At 42.7% G+C, this 24,419-nt stretch overlaps 1 protein-coding gene and 1 long non-coding RNA gene across 2 annotated transcripts; one reads left to right on the top strand and one right to left on the bottom strand.

Annotated features, from left to right (window-relative positions):
* Positions 1-61: 61 nt before the first annotated feature.
* LOC107202985 (caltractin) lies at positions 62-4,637 on the top strand. The gene is made up of 5 exons (XM_015624146.2): positions 62-147; positions 1,612-1,767; positions 2,692-2,820; positions 2,920-3,057; positions 3,292-4,637. Exons 1-5 carry the CDS (start codon positions 145-147, stop codon positions 3,379-3,381), a joined length of 516 nt encoding a protein of 171 aa, XP_015479632.1. The 5' UTR covers positions 62-144; the 3' UTR covers positions 3,382-4,637.
* Positions 4,638-18,269: 13,632 nt separating this feature from the next.
* LOC117244320 lies at positions 18,270-23,618 on the bottom strand. The gene is made up of 3 exons (XR_004497148.1): positions 23,032-23,618; positions 20,537-20,675; positions 18,270-18,571 (listed from the first exon to the last, which is right to left on the bottom strand). It is a non-coding gene; the product is annotated as an uncharacterized LOC117244320 (long non-coding RNA).
* Positions 23,619-24,419: the final 801 nt, after the last annotated feature.

Genomic DNA, 24,419 nt, shown 5'->3' with positions numbered 1-24,419 from the left:
CATTGGCCGGCGCCGCGAGGGGGGCGGGTCCCCGCGCTCGTTCCGCCCGCTCATTGGCCGCCTGGGCGGCGCGTGTCGGTTGCGCGAGGCGGTGCGGAGCTGCCGTCCCGTCCGGTCCCGTCCCGGAGCGGCATTCCCGGCTGGATGGTGAGCGCGCCCTCCCCGCCGCGGGCTCCCTTCCCACCGACACTGCTCCTTGTGCAAACCCCATTCAGGTTCCAGCCCTGCCCAGCCCGTCGCTGCTGCCGGGTTACCTCGCACAGCGCACCTCGGAGAGGCCCCTCCACTCCAATGGGAAAAACACGCCCGGAAAAACACCGGGATTCGCAAAATACGTCGCCTGCTCTCGGCATGCCTGGTTCTTCTTGGCACAGCTGACAGACCCCCGCAGCGTTGTTGGAATGGCACCGGCCAGGCCCGGAGGTGGAACCTGAAAGGGATTTGCACAAGTCGTATGTGAAATAAATGGAATGATAAAGTCTCCGTTGCCAGGAAGAGGCCTCGTGCGTCTGCTTCCCAGAGCAGCGTATAAAGAGTGGAAGTCTGATAGGTGTGTTAATGGCAGAGGGAAGTCAGGGCTGAGACAGACAAATGGCTTTGCAATCCGAGCGGGGAGGGACAAATCACGGTGAAAAACGAAATTTCATTAACAAATACGAGAAAATGGAATCTTCTGAGTGAAAAGACAGATCCCAGCCCTAAAAATGGGAACAATTCAGCAGAGGCAAGAGACTGGTCAGCAGTACCTAGGTAACAAATTGCTTGCTTTGTGCTTGTTTTTTATAAAGCCCTGCCTTTCCTTCCACTGCTGCCACTGCAGCAGCAGTGAAAATCTCTCTGCTGCTGATTTAAAAACAAAACTACTTGAGGAAGGCGTTTTTCCTGCTTTATAGGAGGGGAGGAACACTTACGCTGCACTGCCTTACACCAGAGGCAGGAAAGGTCTCGGGAGTGTCCTGGATAATGATGCACCAGCTCAGCACAAGCAGATTATTCTATATATGTAAGTTCTCCTTGTGGGACAGACTGTGTGTTGGTCTCACTGCTCCCACAGGATGTTGCTGCCTGGCTCCACATCTACTCGATGGACAGGCAGCCTGGAGCCACACAGCTCCCTTTAAACTTTTTTCCCCACAGGAGTGGCTGATTTTGAGTCTCGTTTACAGCCAAGACCCTAAGAGACCACCCTCTTTAGCTGTGAGGATGTTGTACTCATATTTTTCAGGTAAACCTGCAGGGAAGGGAACTAGCAGGAGGCGCAGAGGGTCGTGGTCACCTCAGTGGAGTGCTCATTTTCAGGCTGCCCACCTGTTTTTCTGGCATTATTCCTTTAGTTGATAGTCTTTCAGTTTAAAACAGAAAACAGGAAGCCCAAATCTGCATTCCCCAGGAACAAAATCTCTTTTTTTCTTTCTACAGTAACTTAAAGGAAGCTGAGATAGACTCAATGTCTACCACTTGCAGCAAGGAATGTCTCTCGCCTCTGCTACAGCGTTAATGTTATTTATGCCATTTATTATTTAATGTTATTATGTCATTTATAATTTAGTGTATTTGAAATTCTTGCTGGAATGTGCTGTTTCTTATTGTCTTTCCCTTCACTTTTTGAAGGCATCCAACTATAGAAAACCTGGCTTAGGTACAGCCCAGCGGAAGAAAAGTGGCTTGAAACCTGAACTTACAGAAGAGCAAAAGCAGGAGATCAGAGAAGCTTTTGATTTGTTTGACACTGATGGATCTGGAAGCATCGACATAAAAGAGCTGAAGGTTTTCAAACATTTTTTTTCATTTTTCCTCTGAGATGGAAATATCTTTGATCTCAAAATCGGAGCTGCTTTTTCTGTTTGTCCAGCCCTACTTTAAAACAGTTTTGGAGTACAAAGAAGAGTAATGGCTTGTTGTCGTGACTGAATTTGGGGTGCACTCTGCATGCAATGATTCACAGCAGACAGGCTTCTGTGCTGTGTGGCTGTTTAAATCTCACAGCTTTGAACAGCTGAGCATTAGAGAAACTAAACAGTTTCAGGTTTCATGATTAAGGTGCTTGTTCTTGGGAAGTAAACTTTTGTTTTCTGGGATGAGTATCAGAATATCAAGTATTTTCTTCACCCGAGAACTAAACACAGATTTTGCACACATTCAGGAAAGTTGCAACCATATTTACATATATGTAATCAAAAAATGACCTGTTTTTTAATTTAGAAAAGAACAAAACAGAGATCTGAGTTGTGTTTCAGTAATAATTCAGGCAGTGTGTGTGCTCTTGCATACATACAGTAGTACAAGGGGGAAGATGATTCCCAGTTGTCTCCCAGTGATTTAATGTGTTTGAGGGGTTTTTTTTGTAAGCATGAACACTTTAAATTTAGCTATCTCCTTTACTTTGATTTTTCACATACACTCTGCTCAATTTCTGCATCTGTAACGTGGAAACATGAGCTACATCTGCCTGATATAAAGTAAGGATTTCCACTACCATGTAGGAAAAGCAACATCTTAAGAATACCAAACTTACACTGCTATTGCTCAGCAAGATGAAAGAAGATGGTAGAGGAAGGACACCAAAGTGTTTTCCTGGCAGTGAGTTGTGACTAGAGTTCTGTACAGGGAAATGAAACAGGCTTTAGCTCAGCTCTTAGACCAGAATTCTGGTGGCCTCCTGACAGAATTTGTTTTTCTATTTTGGGACAGGTTGCGATGCGTGCCTTAGGCTTTGAGCCAAAGAAGGAAGAGATTAAGAAGATGATAGCAGACATTGACAAGGAAGGAAGTGGCACCATCAACTTTGAAGACTTTTTGGCTATGATGACACAAAAAATGGTAGGAATTCTTAGCAGAAATTCTTGTGGCAGCATAAGAAAAAGGAACATCTCAGTGTCAGGGGTTTTCTGATTAACATACGCTTTACTCTTGGTTTAGAGCGAAAAGGATTCAAAAGAAGAAATCCTGAAAGCTTTCAGATTATTTGATGATGATGGCACAGGAAAAATTTCATTCAAAAACTTGAAAAGGGTTGCCAAGGAGCTGGGAGAAAATTTAACAGATGAAGAACTTCAGGTAAATTCTGATTTGCCAGACCTTTTCTAACAGGCACAGACAATTCCTGTAGCTCCTAGGGACTGAGTGTGAATTTAGTCCTATACCAAAAGGGCTGAGGGGTCAGAAATATGAAAAGCAGACAATACATAGTTGTTTTCACATGAAGTGCCTCTGATTTATTGTTGTTTCAATGACTGAAATATCTTGTGTTTAGAGTCCAGTGCCTGATCAAACATACACTGTGTTTTGTAGGAAATGATTGATGAAGCTGATCGAGATGGAGATGGAGAAGTAAGTGAGCAAGAATTTTTGAGAATCATGAAGAAAACCAGCTTATACTAGTATTTGTTGCCTTGCTATACAGCTGGTCCAAAAGATAACCTGGAAAAGGCTTAAAAACTGGGCTTGTGCCTTCTGCATATTTTCTGCCATGTGAACAAAGTCTGAAAGGACAGATTTTTTGGTTTATTTCTCTTTTTCAACAAAGATAATTGGGGAAAGAGAGCTGCAGTACCCAAAACTGCCAAAATGAGATACTGCAGAAGTCAAAAGGAAGGATGAACTGAGCCTGCAAGGCAGGGTCCCTTCCCCTCCACCATAACCACTTCCCTGATTGCCATTTTGGATAAACACCATTGTGTTTTACTATTTAACAAAAAGATACTTCACTTGAGATGTGAAGATTCCCACTCCTGCTGGGAGAGGCTACTTTGCCTTCCCTAAGGCTACTGATTGAAGGGACAAGCACAGTATTTTTTATTCCTTTGAAGGTTTTTGAGGTTATCTTTTGGTATTTGTCTCCTGTTGTTTATTTCCATGAAAGACTCGAAATTAAATTGCGTATTTGTCTGTATTTCTGTACAAAACACTGTTTTCCTTCTGGCAAGTTGTCTCTGGATTTAATGGAATGCCAATGTAGATTTGGTTCTTCCTTTGGAGCTGTGTGCCATCTGTAGATGTTGTGTTTATCTGATCACCTGAAAACAGAATGAAACTTGAATGTAACCTACTTGGGTGACCAAAGTTTATTGTTTATAATAACCAGGCAACACCTTGTGCCGTTGTTCTTACTCCCCAGACATTACAAAGCTGCTGTCCAGGCCTTCAGGTAAACTAAAAAGTTTGGTTCCATGGTGCAGTAGAGTAAATTTTGTGTTGTTGACAGTTACATTGCAGAGAGGATTTGCATCTGAAGTGAAAAGTAGCTCACCATGGACATCTGTGGAGCACTGAATATACTTAGATCCATGCACTCCAAATCCATTTTGCACATCACAGATTTTGGGGTGGTTCTTTTAGGAGTACCTTCATTTTCTTCAGTATTTCTTGCATCTGCTGTCAATCCAGAACTTACTGGAGAGCCAGATTTCTTTCTGAATTATAGAGCAGTGATACACAGCCTGCTATCTGATTATGTTGCTCTGCAGGAGAGTTTATCCTTTATAGACAATCAGTTTCAAAACTTTCAAATCCTGTAAAGCTCCAGAGGCCCAAGAAGTCCCCTGTTAACATGGTGGCCATAGATGTAATCTATAGTACTGTGTTTTAAAATGTCTTAACTTTGTATAAGTGTGAAATAAAACTGTTTTGCAAGTTAAGAAGTTTTTGTGATTATTTTCTATTTTTCTTAATTATTTTCAAGTCTTAAATGGTTCACCAAGCACATTTTCACTTTCATTTATCTCTTCTTTCTAAGAGAGGAATTCTTAGGTGCAGTAGTCTGTCACGTAATTCCTCTTCCACTCTGCTGATTAAAAGTTTCTAGTACTAACCACATAAATTCAGAAAGGGAAGTTTGAAGTTCTAGTTGATTATGGGGAATCCCAGAGCCTATTAAGAGTGACTGTACTTTTTCTTTTATGCTGCCACAGGAAGAGATTGATGACTGTGGTTTACCTATGATGCATGTCACTTCTCTCTTCCTGTTCTAATCCCATTACCTGCTCTGAAGGTAGGAAAATGCCACACAATCATCCCTGCCGTGTGTACTACAATGGTGAAATGTTATTTCTGGCTTGCCCATTAATCTCTGAAGTCTGGAATGTCAAGCAGTGTCTGAATGAGCACAAAGCTTGTGAGTGTTAGCAAGTGTCTCTTGGTGCTTTATTTTGCAGGATAGTGAGGGAAATCCTCCCCTCTTCAGCCTGGCAGCTGGTGAACCCCATCCTTTGCATCCCTCTTCTCCTTACACTGACACAGAGAGTGGGTCCTTACCTGGCATCTGCAGATTCCCCTCAGGTGGCTGCAATTCAAACATTCCTTGTGTGCACCCAGCTGAGATCCTTCTGCACCATCAGCAAAGCCTGGTTTTCACTCTGAGTGTTCATTCTAGGCAGATACTGTACAGAAAGGAAAGTGGAACTGTAGTTTGTGTCTGGCAAACACCTAAATATCAAAGCATTGGTAAGGGCAATACATAGGTGCTTGAGAGATAATATTGCAAATGTCTTCTGAGGTATGTTTTGAAATTAAAAAGTACCAGACTTTTAGTAAAATACAAAATAGTTCAAGAGAAAAAAAATGTTTACAAGTTATATTCCAAAATACAACAATTGCATGGCAATTTGAATCCCCCACATGCAGCTTCTAAGTTCTGCATCATCTCTTAAACCTACAGTCTGGTCCCACAGTCCTGCCAGTCCCACACTAAGGCAAATCTCCAGCTGGCTTTAGGGTAGAAAGATCCAAGGAGCTGCCGAGGAGTGCTGTGCTCTCACTTCATTAGGTGTGAGTTTGTTTTCAGAGTAATGAGCACAGGATCAGCTTCTAACATTGCAGAAGAAAAAAGGCTTCTTTTCAGGTCCACCTAATCTTGGCATTTAAAAAAGGATGGGGGGAAGCAACATAGGAAACATTTGTGTACATTCACATGCCAGGAGTCTTACTAACAGAGCCCAAATAGTTCCATAAACTGATGAGGCATTTAATATTAAAATATTTAAATTGGTCATTTACAGTTGCGAAGACTAACTCACATCCTGCAAGCTGCCTGGTGAAGCATTTGAAATGTTGGATATTAGTTCCTTGGAAACCTCCTCACGGAGTTAAATGAATCGAATATTGCCACACTACAGCTGCTTTTAAATGCCCCTGGATAGCAGAAGTGGATTTTGAGCAGGGCACAGGGCAGCAAACTGCTCCGTCTAGAGGCTGAGATGAGCCTCGGCCACTTGAGGAAAGGCAGCCTCAGGGGATAAATCTGCAAAGCCAGCTTCCTTCGTGTCACGCCTCTCCATACAGTCCCATAGGTCTGAGAGCGTGGCAGCCTCGCTAGAGGGCATCCGGTTACTGACGTGTGAGGCTTTGATGCTTCTTTGCCTCCACTGTTACTTTCAATGACGAGGGAAAGCAGGCACACAAACATCATCCAGACTAGGCTTGAAATACGTGGTTGGATACAGAAATATTTTCTCTGAAATGAAGAAAGCAAGGCTGCTCTCACAACCCATGTGCAAAATGCTGTAATTATTAGTCATTAGCTGTTCAAAGCTAAACCCCCAAACCACACTTTCTGAAACTCCCACTCTGTATCAATAATTGCAGGCACTCTCTCAGGAGAGCAGAGAACTCAACTTGCCTTTCACACAGTCGCCCCGAGTGCTATGACCACTCTGTAGAGTTATTTTCACCCTTTGGGAATAGTGCTATCAAATGGAACAACTTCCAGCAGAGAGACAGAGCCAGGCTCGCTGCAGGATGCTTGTGGCCCTCTCTTGGGATGTGGAAAAACTGGAATTATGGCCTTGCTTCGAGTCAAGAGGAACAAGGATTTTTGAGAATTAGACTCTTGTCCCCAAGGTGAGTGTGTTGACCTTTAGGGATGTGGCATAACTCCAGTGGCCTTGTGGGGACCTAAACCTATAGCTCTTAAACTCTTTGCAGTCCAGGCTGCCACTGATTACTGAACTTGAAATTGCTCAAGGCATTTTTTTTTTTTTGCTTGTCTGGATGAGATTCAACACAGAGAATACTAACAAAGCAAAATTTGTTGTCAAGCCTGAGCTGCAAAGGTGTAAAATTCCCTTGCTCTCAAGGCCACTTTATTTCCTCTGAAAGCTTCTAACTGGTTCTAGCAGTGACATAAGTTTCACGATGAAATGAACCCCCTCCAATTAAATATAGCTATAAAAACAGATTTCCATAGGAAGAAAATGGAATAGCTAACCTAGCCCATTTCCAGCATTATTTTGGACCACTCTCTGCCCAAAAACATAGCTTACTGCAGTGAAACAAAACCGATGTAATTCACACATCCATGCTATTGTCTGAAATTGCTTCCTAGTATGGTTTCTTCTCCACCTCAGTATGGAGAAAACAGACAAATACTTTCCTCAAAATTTTTTCAGACATCCAAATGAGAAGTACTATGAAAGCTTTAAACATCAAGGGAAAAGTGAGCACAGACTGTAGATAGAGTTAGAAACACAAGAAGGTATTTCAGTTTAAAAAAATAATATCTAAACAGCTTCTATATCTAAATAAAAACATGGTATTAGGTCATCTCAGTGTAAGTTCTAAGTCTGTGTACCCCATGTTTCCTCTTTAGAGAGCTTAGGACATGATTGGCCAAGAAATCCACAGAAGCACGGTTTCCACAAATCTTTTGAATGTTTTGTTTGAATCACTCCATAATACACTCGTGAAGCTGAAGAGAATTGCTGCGGAATAGCTCCTTTTGGAAAGGATATAATTTAAACAAAGTTTTTAGTGTTTGTTTGGCTTTTTTCCTATTGGGCTAACTACATTATTGATGAGGTTATTGATGTTAGTGGTGGAATGACAGGTACCTTTTGCAGAAGTAAAAGGAGATTTTTGCCTAGTTGAAAAAAAATCCATGTGATTGAAGGTACAGTCCATCCAGAGCAGACATCAGGCAAAACAGGTGCTAAAACTACAATTATTTTCTCTAAGCAGAAAATTACCATAGTTGAGACTATTGTTCAGTAAACATATCCCTTTACTTGGCTTTTTTTCATCCTCCTCCTTAACATTAGGAACCAATAAATTACTCATCAAAATGGCCGAGAGGTTTGCATATTCTGCTTGTGCTGTGAAATATGTAAATATTTTTTATCAAATCCTGATAAACTGGGTCACTTGTCTGGGTGGGCTAATTCTGCAGAAAACAACTCTGTTATTGCTAAAGGCATTAAATATAGCCTATATTACAAATCCAAGAGAAAATGTGAGTTGAAAATGCTTATGTATCACAATTAAAGGAGGTTTTCCAGGAAATGAAAGAGCTTTTAGAAGGTGGGAGGGAAGAAACAAGTACTTTTATTCTCCCTGCTATCAACCCTAGATGCAATAGATGAATTAACAGGATATTATTTATTGCGCGGGGATTTTTGCGCCGAGATTCAGAATTCTCCTGACTCTCAAATGCCTGCAATGCCGTGACTCACTGAGCCAAGGTCTAGGATGGTGCAATCCTGACCTCCTCCTGCCAAGGGCTCAGCATCATCTATTCCCATTGCCTGCTGCTGGACTAAGCAGTGCTTTAGCACTTGTGCAAAACTGGGCTTTAGACAATGGAGGCTTTAGGTATGGGCTTCCTATTTCCTGCGGTGGATTTGTGTAGGTGGCCTTGTTACCAGAAATCCATACTCCTACACAGCAACTTCTGACTGTGTTTCTGCAGAAATGACTATGATGAAAGGAATGAAATATTTTGAAAATTAAAATCATCTGTTTGTTTCTCCAAAACGGTTGGGGTATCTCCTGCTGGCGAGATCAATTTCTTCTCTCGTGTGGCAAAATTAGGAGCGGGGTGGAAAACTAAAGGATTAAGGCTTGCAAGGGCACCGTGGCTTGGGCTGCTGCACACAAGGAGAGGGGAGAGCCCGTCTGAAGTGTCCTCTGCCCATCGTTGGCAGCTGAGTCACTGGCCCAGCCTGCAGAGCTTCTTGCTGCTGCATTTTGCAGCCAGGAAAATCCCACATCCTCCCAGTGGGTGTAGGAAACGCAGCTACAGCCTCTGGATGCGTCGGCACCAAAAACAAAGGGGAGACTGTGGTGCGGGCGGTGGCTGCGGGCTCAGGGCCAGCGTGCCAGGACCTCGCCGACAGCATCCCTGCCCACAGCCCCGCTGGTTTGCCAAGCCCAACACTGCAAGGTGTGTGACCAGCTCTACCTCCCCACATGGGGACATGCCAGGGCCACCAGCAAGCATCCTCTGCTGTCCCACCTCATCCTGTGTCCCTGCTTTCTGGCGAGGAGTGTGTCACATCTTGCTCTTCCTGGTCGTCCCCAGCCCTGGCTGTTTGTCTTCAAGCACAGGGGCTTGCAGAAGTCTCAGCTCTTGGCGTGCTATTGTGGTGAGCACAGCCCTCGTGGCTGCAGTGAGGGTCACCAGAGGTGCTGCTCTCACCTCCCACCCATCTCAGTCCCAAGCCTGATTCCATGATTGCAGAGCTGGGTGCAATCAGCCAGGGCAGCTTCAAACTCTGAATTTTCCAGTACTGGCTGAATACTGCCAATGCTGCTTCCGATGACGGCTCTGCAAGCATCCTGCTGGGAGAGCAACCCAAGGCATTGCTCACAGATCCATCTTGTTTCCTTCCATGTGTTCCCTGTGGCACTTGCCAAGCTCATGTTGAGGGTGGTGTTATTCTGAGAAGACCGCAAGCATCCTGGGTCAGGCAGCCAATGCCTGGCTCTCCAGCCTAGGGTTGGGTATTGCTCTTGGGAGAGGAAACACAGGAACAAACCAGCATGGATTTGCCCAGCTGTCTGGGCAGCTGCTCCAGACAAAAGCTCTTTTGAGAAGCTGCTCCAGTAAAGGGGACAAGAGGAGACCTGACATCCCTGAATGTGATGTCTTCCGTGCTGAGGTGCCAACCGGAGAGCTCTGCTGGCACTGGGAAAGGCTGCCTTAGGAAAGCAATCAAACAGCTTCAGTCAGGCAGCACAAACCCTCCCACTCCAAGTCTCCAAAGGCTGTAGGCCATTGGATCACAACTGGCATCAGTGCCACAGCCAATCCCACAACCCTAACACAATCCTTCACCTGTGCTGTGTTTCCTTCAAGACTTCTCATCCTCCTCTTTGTGCCTCCTGCTGCCCCTGTGCCTTCTGTTCAGCCACCTGAAACCTCTCCTGGGAAGGTTAAGCAGCAAGACCATGCAGAAAATAAAGGAGAGGAAACCTCCTCTGACATCCATTCCCTGTCACATTTGTTCCATGCCCATACTGACCAAAACACAGGAAAGGAGAGACTGGAGAAAATAGCTACATGTCAAGGGAAAAACAAGCCAGCCTTTCCTAGCTTTGCCTAGGCATGCATCCATTTACCAGACCATGTGCTTTTGGCCCAGCCTGATGGGCAGACCAGAGCCTTCCTCTGTAATCTATGCCAACAAGGGAGGAACAAGGCCCCACAATACCTTTACCAGGACTGGGTTACCACTTGGATGCTTTAATACTGGTGCTCAACACCAGCATTTTCTTCTGTGTAGTTGTGACAGGTTGGCTCCACCATGGGCCTGGTTACACCACAGGTGCTCCCTTTACTGAGCTCAGCATTTCCCTTTTCACCCAAACCACTTTATAGTGATAGGTTACAGACCTATCATGGCTATTTGGGACATTTCTAAATATCTACAGCTGCATTCTTGGACTGAATTTCCTTCCTGCTGGAGTTAGAATGAATTTACATCAATGAATTGTGTGTGAGCTGCTGGCTCATTGTCCTGGAGTTCAAAAGTTTAAGGTGGTTTTTGAATAGCACCTGGAAATGTCAAGGTGGCAGATTAATTCCTTTTAACATACAAAATTATTTGTTTTTAGGAGTGAAGCACTGATTCAAAATGAATGTAGGTATTTAATGGAAAATGGAGTCTAGAACAGTAATTTTTTGTGGCATTGTTGCCATCCTGAAACTTTTGCAGTTCAAAAGGTGGCATAAGCCTAGACAAAAAGAAATCATTTCACACTTATTTCAGCAGTTTCCATTGAGAGACTGGCTTGTTCAAGGCCCCATCTCTTTAAAAACATTACATCAACTTCAGTAGATGTTACTTGATAACACTCACTGAGTTCCTAGCAATTACCACTCTTTTTTATTTGCATATGAGTTGTTTTAGGGACTATCCAGGCAGAACTGTAATAGCCCCATGCCCTAGAATGCTTTCAGCCTCAGCGGAAGACAGATAATACTTAAGACAGTATTAGCCAGAAATCCAGGGAATGTTAACATCTTTCCAATAATCATTTATTAGAAAAGCTGTCTGAAGATGACTGAAACTGGGATGCTTTGGAAACACCCAAAAAAAGTTCACTTTTAAATATATAACAGGAGGGTGGCAGAGCCTTGAAGCACAAAGTCAAAGCCTTGGAAGGTGGAAGGAATTGTACCAACAGCAAGTGAGAGACGATCACGAGGCTGAGAGAACATCAGACCTGGCCTTGGAGGAACAGGCATTTCACTTGCACCCAATCTGGCAGAGACATCACAGAAATTATTTAAGCAGAGAGGTAGGCTTGGAAAATTAGCTTTGCAGTAGCAGGGAAGGATTACATGAAAGTCAAGGAGAATCCCGCAGTAACAGAGATACAAGAGGAATGCTTAACCTTGTGAATAAAATCTTCACATTACTGAGCACACAAATCCATATTTAAGCATCACCTGGATACAGAACAGCCCTAGACAACAATGATGCTCTGTCCTCAGTCTAGCTCCTCACAGTAAACATCAGGGCCATTTTTCCAGATTTCCTTGTTAAAGATTAAAATCTGAATTCTAAAGGAGATTTGGATGCACTGTCACATTTTACTGAAGAATAACACAACAGAGGACTATTTCAAGACACAAACAAGAGGCACACACCAGAGAGCAAAGGAGGAAGTTCTTCAAGGATTAGAGTGAAAGTGCAAGTTTTGTATCCCAATCCCAATCCCTCCCAACGGGCAGACTGGCACGAAAGTATGAACATCTTTAAACACAGGATGTGTAGCACAGCGTGATCACAGGTGGCTGCTTGTTTTATGTGACTATGGGAATAGCTATGAGAGAGATTTTTGGCAGATACAATGAGTATCATCTTTCTTCCGCCCTGCTTTGTGTAAAGATGATCTCCTTCAGCAAGACCTCTCTAGTGTAATTGCCAGTACATTCCCTGTGTGCCCAGGGAGCTGTGATTCATTCAGGTATGCACAATCCAGAGCCCAGGGAAACACGGTGCTGTTCTGAAATTAACAGCAGCCATACCACTTCAGGGTACTGGCTTTTGATCTGTCAGCAAGCAGAGGGATGGTACAGTTCAGCTCATCCCTTGAACATCTCCAGTGACACGTACCCTCCCTTCTTTATTCATTTATAACAAACTGGCAGCTTCTTCCCTGTGCAATAAAAGGTTTGTTTTCAATTATCAAAGAAAAGGGACAGGGAGAAGGCTTTAACAGCAGTGTTAAAGACTAAGCATAAAAATGCACATTTGTCTGATAAATTTATCAGTTGTCAAGCTTTCCAAATGACTTCTTAAACACCAGCACACAGCAAACTTGCTTGGTCCAGAATCTGTGCAGAGATTTTAGCAGCCCAGAGTCTGATGTCAATAACTCAGCAGTTCATTGGATACCCAGTAAATCTTCAGGCACACAGGACAATGTGGCTTTCAGTGCTAATTTTCCATCAATGCTCCTTGTTTCCTTTCTAATTTAAGTCAGTCTCTCACCATTATTGATCAAAAGATAGAAACCCTGGATAATTTCCTCTTCAGCAAACCAGACAAGGTTTGATTTATTTACATCACACCATAGTACCTCCTATTAAATACAACTTCCGTGCCTTAACTGAGGATGCAAAAGATGAGGAAAACCAGGATCTGCTGGTACTATGCAACTTGCACAACTCAGTCACAGGTGGCTGCTTGTTTCATGTGGCTGTGGAAATGCACCTGAGGGCTTCTTTTTGGCAGATACTGATCTACTTTAACCAAAGGATTTTAAGTGGTTCAGAAATGCTTTTGTACATAGAAACCCTGTGAAACAGTTCCAAGCACCTCCTCTTAGTTCCTATCCCTCAACACCGAGATTTGCTCTGGTACAAAAGCATGGGCAGGTGGAGGAAAACACGAGTCTGTAGTGAGAGACTAATGCAGAAATAAGTTTATAAGAGCAGACTGTGCAGGCACACACCACACCTCTGCTTGTGGCTCTGCTGTGAATGAGGTTAGACAGCTTGGAAAGAAAAGCCAGAGACAGAACTTCTTCAGCAACAGCAGAATCTGGTTCATTACAGAGGCATTTCTACAGCAATGCTGGGTGTTCTATCTGGAGGTTTTGGAGGTTTTGTTTTTGCAGTGGATGGAAGTTGAGAACACACAGGTTTTTTCTACCTTCAAAGAGGACAAATCTCATTTCAGAGGTCACAGACCTAAGAGGACTCTGATATCGGCACAATGTCTCGAGTTTTACTCCGGGCAGTTCAAAGGACCCTAACATGAAGGTTCTGACAGGAATGACAAAATTTGAACAATATAACTGCAATGAGGGAGAGCTGGGAGAATTGTTTGAGATTTTGGAACTGACCTTGAGAAGAACAAGAGTGAAAACTCACAGTATTTCAAAATTATACTTACCACTTTGTTAGCTCTCATTACACCATGCTTTAATACCATAAGGTTTATGTAAGAAAACACCATTTTGCTTTTGGAATAAAACTGAAGTCTCAAACAAATCTCTCTGTGAATCCAGGAGAGGCATGATTAACTCATCTCCTGTCCTCAAACAGTGTCCATAAGTCTCTTAAAACCCAACTCTCATAATTAAAAGAGCAGCAGCTATATTCACTTGTTCAACCTTCATTCAGCCTGTTGCTGAATTCCATTATTAGCCTTTAATTGCATGACCTTGCAAATTTTCCCATGGATTATTGTTATTGACAGAAAAAGCACTCAATTTATTAATCTTTCTCAATGTCTGTGTTATTTTGTACACCAGATAAATCCAGCATGAGGTCTTGTAAAAAAATCCACAGTCCCTTATGTGCTGTAGTCATCCAGACACCCTCATTCCTTACTAATACAAACACATTTACTTTGAGACAGCTGTTAGGCAATATTGTGTTGTTTCCCCATTTTATTCATAAAATACAGGAGAATAATCAGAGGTGAAAATTAACAGTAGTGATAATCAACTCTGCTGCCTGACATAAAAGCTTTGGCCAGTGTGATCTACAAACGAAGTGCTTGCATCTCAATTTGTGCTGGCTGCAATCCACACCCCGAAAAAAGCTCTTCTACCCACCAAAAGCAAACCCCTTTAATTTTTTGTTTAGAATAAATCACTCCAAAACAGGCTTAAGGATTTTAGGAAGAAATATTCCCTGAGGATAATGCCAGGTTTTCTCAGCAGGGTCTTTGACTATGAACTCCTTTTTGTTTGACATGATAAATGCTCTCACCTGCACATCTTCCATTTCACACAAATTTGGGGAATTTTGAAGTCCAGCATTCCAGATTTGAATCCAGAGGAATCAAGCGCAGTCTATTTAAGCAGTAAAGTCTCTGACCTGTAGTTGGAGACTTCTGATTTATATCTTCTTGAACTGATATTCTCTATTTTATATATCTAATCTTTCTCAGTGTCACATTATGCCTTTTAGCAATCTTTGCCCTGAAAAAGTAGTTGCCTTCTGGTTCCCATGAAATTTCGTTCCAGTAACATGTGTTTATGAGCTCTGTATGTTTTTCATCTTGAACAGACCTTTAAAACTACATTACAAATGCCAGTACTATCCTACTGCATTGCTCTTTTCTCTCTAATTTAGTTGCTGTGCTAAAGGTTGGAAGCAGTTGATTGGATACACAGTAAACAAATGTTCCTGTGAATCTCACTTCAATTCTGAGTAAGAGAAGCCCCCACAAGCCAAAAGATGTATTTAACACACAGGCAGAAACAGCAGTTGGGCTGAATTTCTTTTATTTTAAGAAGCCTCTTTGCAGACCTGTTTCTTCTTATACCAAAGAAATGCAGAACTGCAGATACAGGCTTTTGTCTTGAAGCCATTGACAGAGGCAAATTGTTTAATCATCTTTTTTTTTTCCCTTTGCATGGCTCTCATATCAGTAATAGAATTTGAAATTTTATGGATCAGTAATTTGGAAGGAGAATGCACACTAAAAAAAGGTAAGACTACAGAATAGTGTCTCCAGTTTTGGAAGACTTTAACTCTTGTTTAAGGGAATGTTCCTGCTCTGCATTTCTAGGGGTAGAATCTGGAGCTGCTGAAGAGCAGATCTGAATAACTGAATTTCTGAATAACTCTGTGCAGACAGGTATATTCTGGATTAAGACTGATGGGTACCCATATACTTTATCCATTTTTATTCATTCTTGTGGAGGTTACCAAAAGAGAGAAAAAGATCTTGCAGTGGTGAATACTTCTACTAAATATTGAATTTCTAGGATGTATAGATAGACTTTGCTTAGCATGGCAATTCTTTTTGCATATTTCTGACAGAAAAAGTGGTTAATAGTCTCCTGCAATTCTTTTTTCCCCTCCTAATTTAACTTTGTCTTGATTAAATATTAGACAGTGCTCTGCCTCTCAAAAGCCCTTTCAGAAAAAAGGAGAAAAAAATTTCTCCTTCATTATTCAATCAGAAAAGGATGATGTTTGAGGAATTGCAAGGTTGTACCTAGAAGTAAAAATCCAAATTAAGGACTTCTTCCTTATTCCACTTAGACCAACACTTCAGCATATGTATTGAGTCCTATAATGTCCATCTAAATCCAGTGATTTAAAGGAAACTACTCTTTTTGGCAAGAGCTTACATCTGAAAAAATAAGTATTCTTAATTGGAGCTAATTTGAAGTGAAATCCAAGTGGAGATTAGACAGGCTTTAGTTATTTCTATAAGCTAGATTAAGGGTCTGTGGGTTGTCTTCACAATAACAATGACAAAATCAAATGTGGTATGGTATATTCATGTTTCCTGACTCCCATTTGATATAAATCTGCAGCTAGACCCTGTGCAACATGGAACAGTAGAAATCCACAGCCCAAACCCCTCTGATGCCCTTAGCTGCCCACACAAGTTCCTTTACTGTGCTTTGTACCCAGGACCTGTGTGCTACTCCCTGACTTTGAGAACAGACCCTGTCCCAAGCCTTTGCAGCCGACAGCAGGAAGTCTGCTTTGGCTCTGCTAAAGTGAAGAGAAAAGAAAGCCAGACCTGATTTTTTTGGCTGGAGATACGCTGAAAGAAATCAGTGAAAAATCCGAGGGCAACCTCAATCCACACTGTGGCTGTGGCCTGCAGCAGTCAGTACAGTTGCTGTGGTGCGCCATGAATTCCCCCTGCTCTGCTTTCCTGCTGTGCCCTCACGCTGCGGTGCATTTTCTGCCCCAACCCTGCTCACCCTGGGAAGGCCAACAAAACCATCTTGGATCATCTCCAGGTGCTTCTGCTCGTTGATTGCCACTGGGCAATTCCACACTGCTAAGAAAGAACATCCCATGCAGTGATAGTCAAATCAAGTCAATAGTCAAAGCAAAGGCCAGCAGACAGCCTGAATATTTTTGCGTCACGGAGGACTCCCTAAAGGGCAAATTCTTCCATTTCTAAAAACAAGAATTCTTCTCTTCTTATTCTAGGTCACTTGTGGAACCACACAGATAGATAACAGATCTCAACAATATGTCACTAATGATAAGGTCCAGAGCTTTCAGAACATGTTTCTGAAGGCAGGCATTTTATTTAGGTGTCTAAATAGAGGAGGCAATTTTCACCCGCTGTTTTCAAGACTGACTTCTGAAAGTGCTGGCCCTGCTGTCACTGGTGTACTTGGCTACTGAAAAATCAAGCAGGCTGCTCTGGGTGTTGCAACAGGGAAAGGAAAAGTGCAGTGGTCGTTGTAAACACTGATTTGGGAGCAGCCACAGCACCCTGCATGCCACAAACATTGCTATTTTCTGACTGAATGTGACCACACAGGACTGAGTCACATAATTTGTAGCTGCCAGTGCAATGTAGGCAGCTCACAGGCTGGGAACAGCAGCCTGGATTTTATCCCAAAACACAATTCCCCGCTCCCTACTCCATGGAAATTTTTGTTGCAGCTGAACAGCTTGCAAATAACAAAGTCTGAACAAGCACAGGCAAAGGATGATTTTGCAAAATGTAGAATCGATCCTTGGCTGCACCGTGGATTCTGGAGCTTGGCACCTGATTGTGCTTCCACACAATCTCCTCTGTGGTTCAGCCATCCCCAGGGGAAAATGCAACAGTCACTATTCCAGATGGTAAAATAATTACTATTGGCTGCAGAAATTAAATGTCACTGAGCCATAATCAAAATATTGTTTTGTTTTCAAAGAACACTTCAGCTCGAAGGCCACTGAGTCCATCCCTGACTGTGCTGTGTCTCGACACACAGGAGGAAAAATACACAGCCTTGTTTCCACTTTTCTCTGTTCTCACCTGAATGACTGGATCAAGGTTAAACAACCGCAGACAGAAGGAAAAAGATCACTGAACAGGAGTGGAAATGTGAAATACGTCAAATGGCATTCTTTTTTTTTTCTTTTTTTTTTCTTGTTGTCAGAAGTGCTCAGAGGTTGTGGCCAACCAGGCAAGAACAGGCAGGCTGTCTGCAGAACGGGACATTTGTGACGGTGAAGTCCTACTGGGGTTTTTTTGGGACAGTTACATATAAGACACCAAAGGAATGGCTCAGAACTACGATCCCCACCTACAATGTTTCTTTTCCTTTACACTTACGGTAACAATGTTTGGGCAACAGTTTGCTTTTTTCAGTTCCCACCTACGATTCATTGTGAAACTTGGTAAGATTGGCCATGTTACAATGTACTCCATGAGTATGTGGATAAAGACATTTTTCTTCAACACCTTTTTGCTGTATTCATGAACCTGTCCATTGTTTGCGTCATTCCTTTGGGGTTAGAACATAGGTGGCATTGCTCTGGCAGAAACCTTCTGCTATGCCTCTCATGTTTGTTACTGCATGTATGAAACAGATGGTTTCTGAAATAATGAGGCTGAAATCAAAGTTTCTACCCTAACTCTGAACATGGGTGCAAAGCAAAGAACTTAATTTGGCTGTACTACACGACAGCTTTCCAAACTGTACAGTGAGTGCTGCTATTTTTTAATTTTTCTTTTACTTCATAAGCATAAAATTCTTATTTTAGGTTGCCCAGGCCTCTGATCCATATAAATGTAAATTTAAATTAACTTCACATTCACTGATGTTGTCACTTTATTTTATTCAATTCAGAACTTCACGGAATATCTGAGTCCTAGTCTGCTTAGTGAAACGACTTTCTACAGTGGCAACCAAGTGAAAACCTCTCTTATGCTATTCCCACTTGGAGAAAAAATACCTAAGGAAACACCCTCTGACAAAGTCTTCAATAATAAAACATTTCCAGTAGACAGACAATATAATTTTAAAGGCAACCTTGAATGAGAACCTTTAACATCTGATAATCTTTTCAGTACCTGTGGATTACCTGCTGCTGGAAAATTCTCATGTGGCTGAACACTGCTTTGGCAGATGAGTTTGCCTGCAATTAAGACCAAATGATCAAAACACCTGCCTATATTACCCTCAGAAATACAAACCTGTGAGCAAATCTGTGTTAGAATAAAAATTTACTATGGGATTGCAAAATGTACGGCTAAACAGTAGAAATGACAAAAAAAATCAGCCTGTATTTTTATATTTCACATCATTAAAACAAAGGTATCTTCAAATCCCTTATTATACTGCCTTTTTCTTTTTAGAACACTGCCTTATTGTCATCCACAGGCTTAATGTTCTTGTGGGTAGTTACACCTTTGGTCATCTCTTACTCATCATCTGGGTAGTGATGTACCATTACCAGGCTACATTTCTGAGATAAAGACATGGCCTGGGCACCCATAAAATATTAGTGAATGTCCCCAGGGTCCCTTTTGCCACAAAGCAGCACAAGTTTTCACACTGATATGTGCTGGCAGGGAACAGACTGACACCCACACGTGCCCAGGTGCGAGCTCAGTGACCACAGAGCCCAGAGGGATTTCTGGAGGTGCAGGTTTTGACACTTGCAGACAGAGAGCTCCTGGCTGGTCTCAGGTTTCCTCCCACCGAGGAAAGGGGGCACCAACATGAAAGGAACTTTTAGCACCCTGGGAGGAACTGCAGTGCTCGTGTTGCTGTAGCTTTTGTGACCTATGGGTGTGAGTGAATCCAGGTTTGTAAAGGGAAGCTTTCATTTCTGCCCCTAAGAGATGGTTGCTTACTGGTGTGACAGCTCATAGACTTAAAATACACCAAAAACATGAAAAATATATATATTCTTTTCTCTTTGTGATATATTCAGCTTGAAATTCAGTTATGGACAGGGGATTTCATTTTTCTCCACATGAATGTGACTACCCTTAGAATGCTAGGAAGAATATCTATTGTACACTAGAAGAACAGTAAATTCCCCCAAACAAAGCACACTAGTTTAATGATGTAAAATGATTTCTAAATAAATCATAAACAACTCATGTCTACCGTCTTAGCAGTAGGTGTGGTTGTTAAGTATATGAAAAGTAGCTCTAATAAAGTGTGTTGGTTGTGAAAATTTGGATAATCTTAGAACAGTTTTGGTTGGAAGGCACCTTAAAGCTCTTTTACTTCCAACACTCCTGCCATGGGCAGGAAACCTGCCACTAGACCACATTGCTCAGAGCCACATCCAGCCTGGTCTTGGAACACCTCCAAGAACAGGGAGAGCACAACTTTTCCAGGCAACTTGTTTCATGCCTCACCAATTTCACAGTAAAGAATTTCTTCCTAAATCTAATCTAAACCTACCCTCATTCAGCTTAAAGCCATTCTCCTTTGTCCTATGCACTTGTGAAAAGTCCCTTTTCAGCTCTCTTCCCACTTGAGACCCACTTCCTCTCTCTACCTTTACACACTAGAAGGTGCTATAAGGTTTCCCTGGAACCTTCCTTCTCCAAGCTGAACAACCAAAGTCTCTCAGCCTGGCTTCACAGGAGAGGTGTTCCAGCCCTGTGATCAACTCAGTGGCTCTCCTCTGGACTTGTTCCAGAGGCAGTTTGGTTGGCAGTGCTAGGAGAGCCTATCTGGGGAACCTGTCAGCACGTGGAGTTTATGTGCAGCTGCAGATCTCAGAACAGCACTGCTGCCGCTGTGCCTGTGCCAGCACGGGAAGTGTGCCCTGTCAGCAGCGCTGCTTCTGGCCACACTCAGCACTGATCCCTCTTCATACTGCCCCCTCCCACCACCTTCACGAGTATTAATTAAAAGTGATTCATAAAAAGCTTTCACCAGGCAGCAGCTGGTTTCTAGTCCAGACAGGCCAGGAGCTCGGCCATCCGACCTCGTGTGGCCTTCCTGCAATTCACAGCAAGTATGTCAGCGCTGCCATAAATGTCACACCTCCTGTGAGAGGGCTTCATGGCAGCCTCCACTAACTTTTGTCACCCTCTTAGTCACCCTTCCTCCTGGAGTCACCAAGCACTGCACTGACCTGCAGGAGCTGGGGCTGGCAGCCAAGCAGGGGAGGGGCTCAGGAGGAGGCTTGTGCCACTTCTCTGCTCCATTACTCTCACCTGGGTAGCAAAGCTTGCTTACTTCACAATCTTCCTTGCAAAAATTTTGAAAAAAGCCTGTTAGGGAAATGGAAAATTTTAAAGGGTATTTCACTATTCTTTATTCACTACTGCACTTAAATTTTTTTTTTATTTTAATCCAGTGCAATTTATTGTGAGCTCAGGAACTTCCATTACCCTCATGAACCAGTCCCCCAAATGCACCCAGTCCTGCCAGTCCACTGAACAGTGCTGGGTCTCCAGAGTGCTCCTGCAGCTGATGCACAGCTCAACTTCCACCAAAGTGCAATCATTTGATAATAGAAAAGCAGGCATACAAACAAGGTACATTTTCAGCCAGATTAAAAAATACTCATGCTGCTCACCATATAGAACTGGAAGCAGACTTCACACCAGACCAGACTTTTGGTCTGATTTGATCAGTAGGGACAGAAATTTTGGTGTAGGTAGGGGAATCACTGTCCTTTAAAGCCCCAAGGAAGCCAATGTACCGCCAGATCCAGGCATCAGTCCTGCTTGCCAAGCCTTACAGAGGCTGCTGAAACAGCCACAGCCTTTGCCCAGGTGAAGGGAACTGCAAGGTCAGATCCAGCTTGAGGAGATTGAACACCAGCCCCAGAACCCAGCTGGGGTAGCTCTGGCAGCCTGTGTCACCAGGCACTACTGCTGCATCCAAAGGAATGCGTGACAGGCAGAGCTGTCCCCCAGGTTTGATGTTTTCTTTTCATCCCTTTGCTGTAATTTAACTAGAGATGATGCTACCAGTGTACCTAGTTGTGCTCAACCTTCACAGATGTCATAGCTTGTATGTCACATAAAAAAAGCACTGCCTCACACTGGCTTTAAGTGTGTTGCATTTTGACTGTACTTACTGTTACATTTTATTATATATTTACTTTTACTTACTTTAATTTTCTATAGTCTGAAATATGCTTCAAATACTTCATGAAAGAAGCAAAAATAACCTTCTAATTTACTAACAAAGTCATCTCCCAGAATGAATCAGTAAAACCTCCAAGCCATTTTCAAGTAAAATGATACCACATTGCCAGAATGACAAGCACAGAATTGCCTCACAGATGATAAACCAGAACTGAATTTGAGAAACCTCATGTAGACTTTCTACTGTGAATCATCTTTTTTTTTATTAATTTTATCTGGAGGTTTAAGATAGGGTGATTCACCCCATTCTGAAATTGTTTTCTGTTTCAATACAATACAACTTTGTTTTCTGCAATGTCTTTTGAGCAATACCGGGAGAGCAAAATAAGAATTAAATCAGTCCCAGCAGAAGAGAAAAACAAGTCTGAGGACAGAAGAAGGCATTTTCTGTCTGAGATTTAGGAAGGAGTGGAGCAGGAGCGAGGCAGAGTTTTACAAAAAAGCCTCTCTCAAGGCAAACAAAATTAATCTGTTTAAAACAAAACCAAGGTTTCAAAAGGCAGAGAGAGAAATGGTCAGTATTAGGTGAAAAAAGAGAAAATTGGGAGGTAAGGGCTTTACAAACAGCGAGACCCTGGGAGCTGTTCCTGCACCATCAGGGGAGCACAGAGCTTCTGATGTGGATGGGCCATAGCAAGAAAGGATAAATAAGGTCTGGGAGAACATCTCTTGCCCAAAATGAGGCTGTATGGCTTTGAGATTTCTAGCAAGAAAGCTGAAACAAACCCACAAGTTTTCTTGCTCAGACAGCCTGAGTGACTGTGGGTAGCCACTAGCTGTGACTAATGCCACAGAGGTTCTTACTGGTGCCAACACCAATGCAGGTCCTGCATCTTGCAGCAGGATGTACATGGTTGGCACTGAAGGCACTCACTCAGGTACCTCTTACCTATAAATCTAGGAGTTAAATATTCCCTGTACAGTTAATTCTCAGAGCCTTGGGTAAACTAATGTGTTTGGTGAGGTCATCCCAGGAAAACTGTTTGCTGGCTTTTATTGTAAAGAACTGTCTTTAGCTCCTGGCTGCCCTCACAGGCAGTTTTGCAGCATATAAACAACAACATTGGTGAGGAACAAGGCACTAATCAGGTCAAGGTTTCAGGTTATTTGCTTCCCTCCTAGGTAATGGTCTATCAAAATATAAACTACCCCACCCTAGTTTCAAAACATCAACATGCAGCCGCTAAGGTGGGGTAACCCAAGGGCATTCCCTCCCTACTGTTTTCTTAACAAAACATTGTTCTTGATCTTTATTCAAGCAAGAGTAGTTGGGCACACAAACAGTGTCTCCTAGACCCACCTCAAAGAAAATCTTGATTGCTGGCCACATAAAGCATCAAATATTTTTGCGTAAGACATCAAAAAGGGCATTTCAGAACCATTGACACACAGGATGGTGGATGCAGCCACTGAAATAGTCCTGCTGCTGCCTTTCCTGTGTAGGGATACTCAAGCCTCTCTCCTGGCTTACCTGGAGGGTTTGGGTGACACCTGGCCTGGTGTGGATCCCCGTGAGGGAAGCTCTGTCATGCACCTTGAAGCTCTCAGGGTCAGGGATGAAAGGCAGCTTCCTTGTGTGCCAGCTCTTTTCATTTTTAAGAGGCAACTCAGCTTTATCCTGCATTGCTGTACACTCTATAAAGCAGCAAAGGAACAAAAAGGAAGACATGTATTTATTTTTTACTTAGATTTCTAAAGTAAATAAAGTGCTTTGACATGCACAAGGCTGCTTGTCATGGAAGCGTTATCCAAAAGGAAACACACTCATTCTCTTGTGCAAGCCAAGTTAGAGAGTGCAACCTCCTGGTGACTTCTCTTAGCTCCTAAGTAAATCCATTGCCTTCCCCTGAGCCTCACATCTCCCTAAATCTCAGCCTTGGCAAGGAAGGACTATACATGTATTTCGTAAAATCTTTTGTAGAAGGACTGCATGGGTTCTGAATTGAAAGCTCCCAAGGCATTTAATAATTTAGAAATAATGTGACGATTTGTCTTTTGAGTTACTTCCTACCATATCCTCTTGATGAAATGAAGGCTGTACGCCTTCACAATTTTCCATTTAGACAGAATTCCACCAGTTTAATCAAAGTGAAACATTAGGTACTGTTATGGTCCTTATACCTTCAGATTTCCTTACTGATAACCCACATACTATCCGTTAACCCATTGCATCATTCACAAGAATAAACAACCTGGGCTCTGCATACAGGAAGCTGAACGAAAAGGAAATAGACAATATTAGTTTTCATGTACATATTTTCACTTCTGCAGAGATCAGACTGGCATGTTTTCACAGATCAAGGTGGTCCTTCACATGTGCCTGTTAAGTTCCCTATGGATACAAAAAAGCATTTGCTATTTTTAAAGTTTGAGACTTTTTCATTTAAACCACCGTTACCTCCTTACTAAAGGATGGAAGTGATGGTCCATAAGGGCAGCAAAAGTCAGATTTACTTCCCATTCACTGCTACCATCTATGCTGCAATATTCAGGTGCTTGTGTAATGCCAAAGATCATCATCTCATGTGTTCAAACAATGGGAGGGGCAATGGACAATATACCCATTTACCTGGGGACGCATACTACAAAATCCAGATTTTTCTACTTAATAAGGTAAGGAAGTCTTTCTTAAATTTCAGTAAAAGGAAGGTGTTTAATAGTCTGCTCTGCAGAGGTGGAAGCCCTTCCAGACTCTTAGCTGAGCTCCTCACTTCAGGCACAGAACCACATACCCTCCTCTTTCGAGGTACGTAGATGGGAGAAGGACTCAGTGAGCTCCTTCCCAATGGAAGATGCAAACGATTATTTATGAGCAACAAATTAACAATGAGAAATCCTGGACTTTGTCCCTGCCAGGAA

Source organism: Parus major, chromosome 4, assembly GCF_001522545.3.
Source record: "Parus major isolate Abel chromosome 4, Parus_major1.1, whole genome shotgun sequence".
Classification (NCBI taxonomy): Eukaryota; Metazoa; Chordata; class Aves; order Passeriformes; family Paridae; genus Parus; species Parus major.
The sequence above is the reverse complement of the archived record's forward strand: the minus strand, read 5'-3'. Positions and strand labels throughout refer to the sequence as shown.

Coding starts and splice junctions, on each gene's coding strand:
- LOC107202985 (XM_015624146.2), top strand. Junction 1,768..2,691: donor TCGACATAAAAGAGCTGAAG/GTTTTCAAACAT, acceptor ATTTTGGGACAG/GTTGCGATGCGTGCCTTAGG. Junction 3,058..3,291: donor TAACAGATGAAGAACTTCAG/GTAAATTCTGAT, acceptor TGTGTTTTGTAG/GAAATGATTGATGAAGCTGA.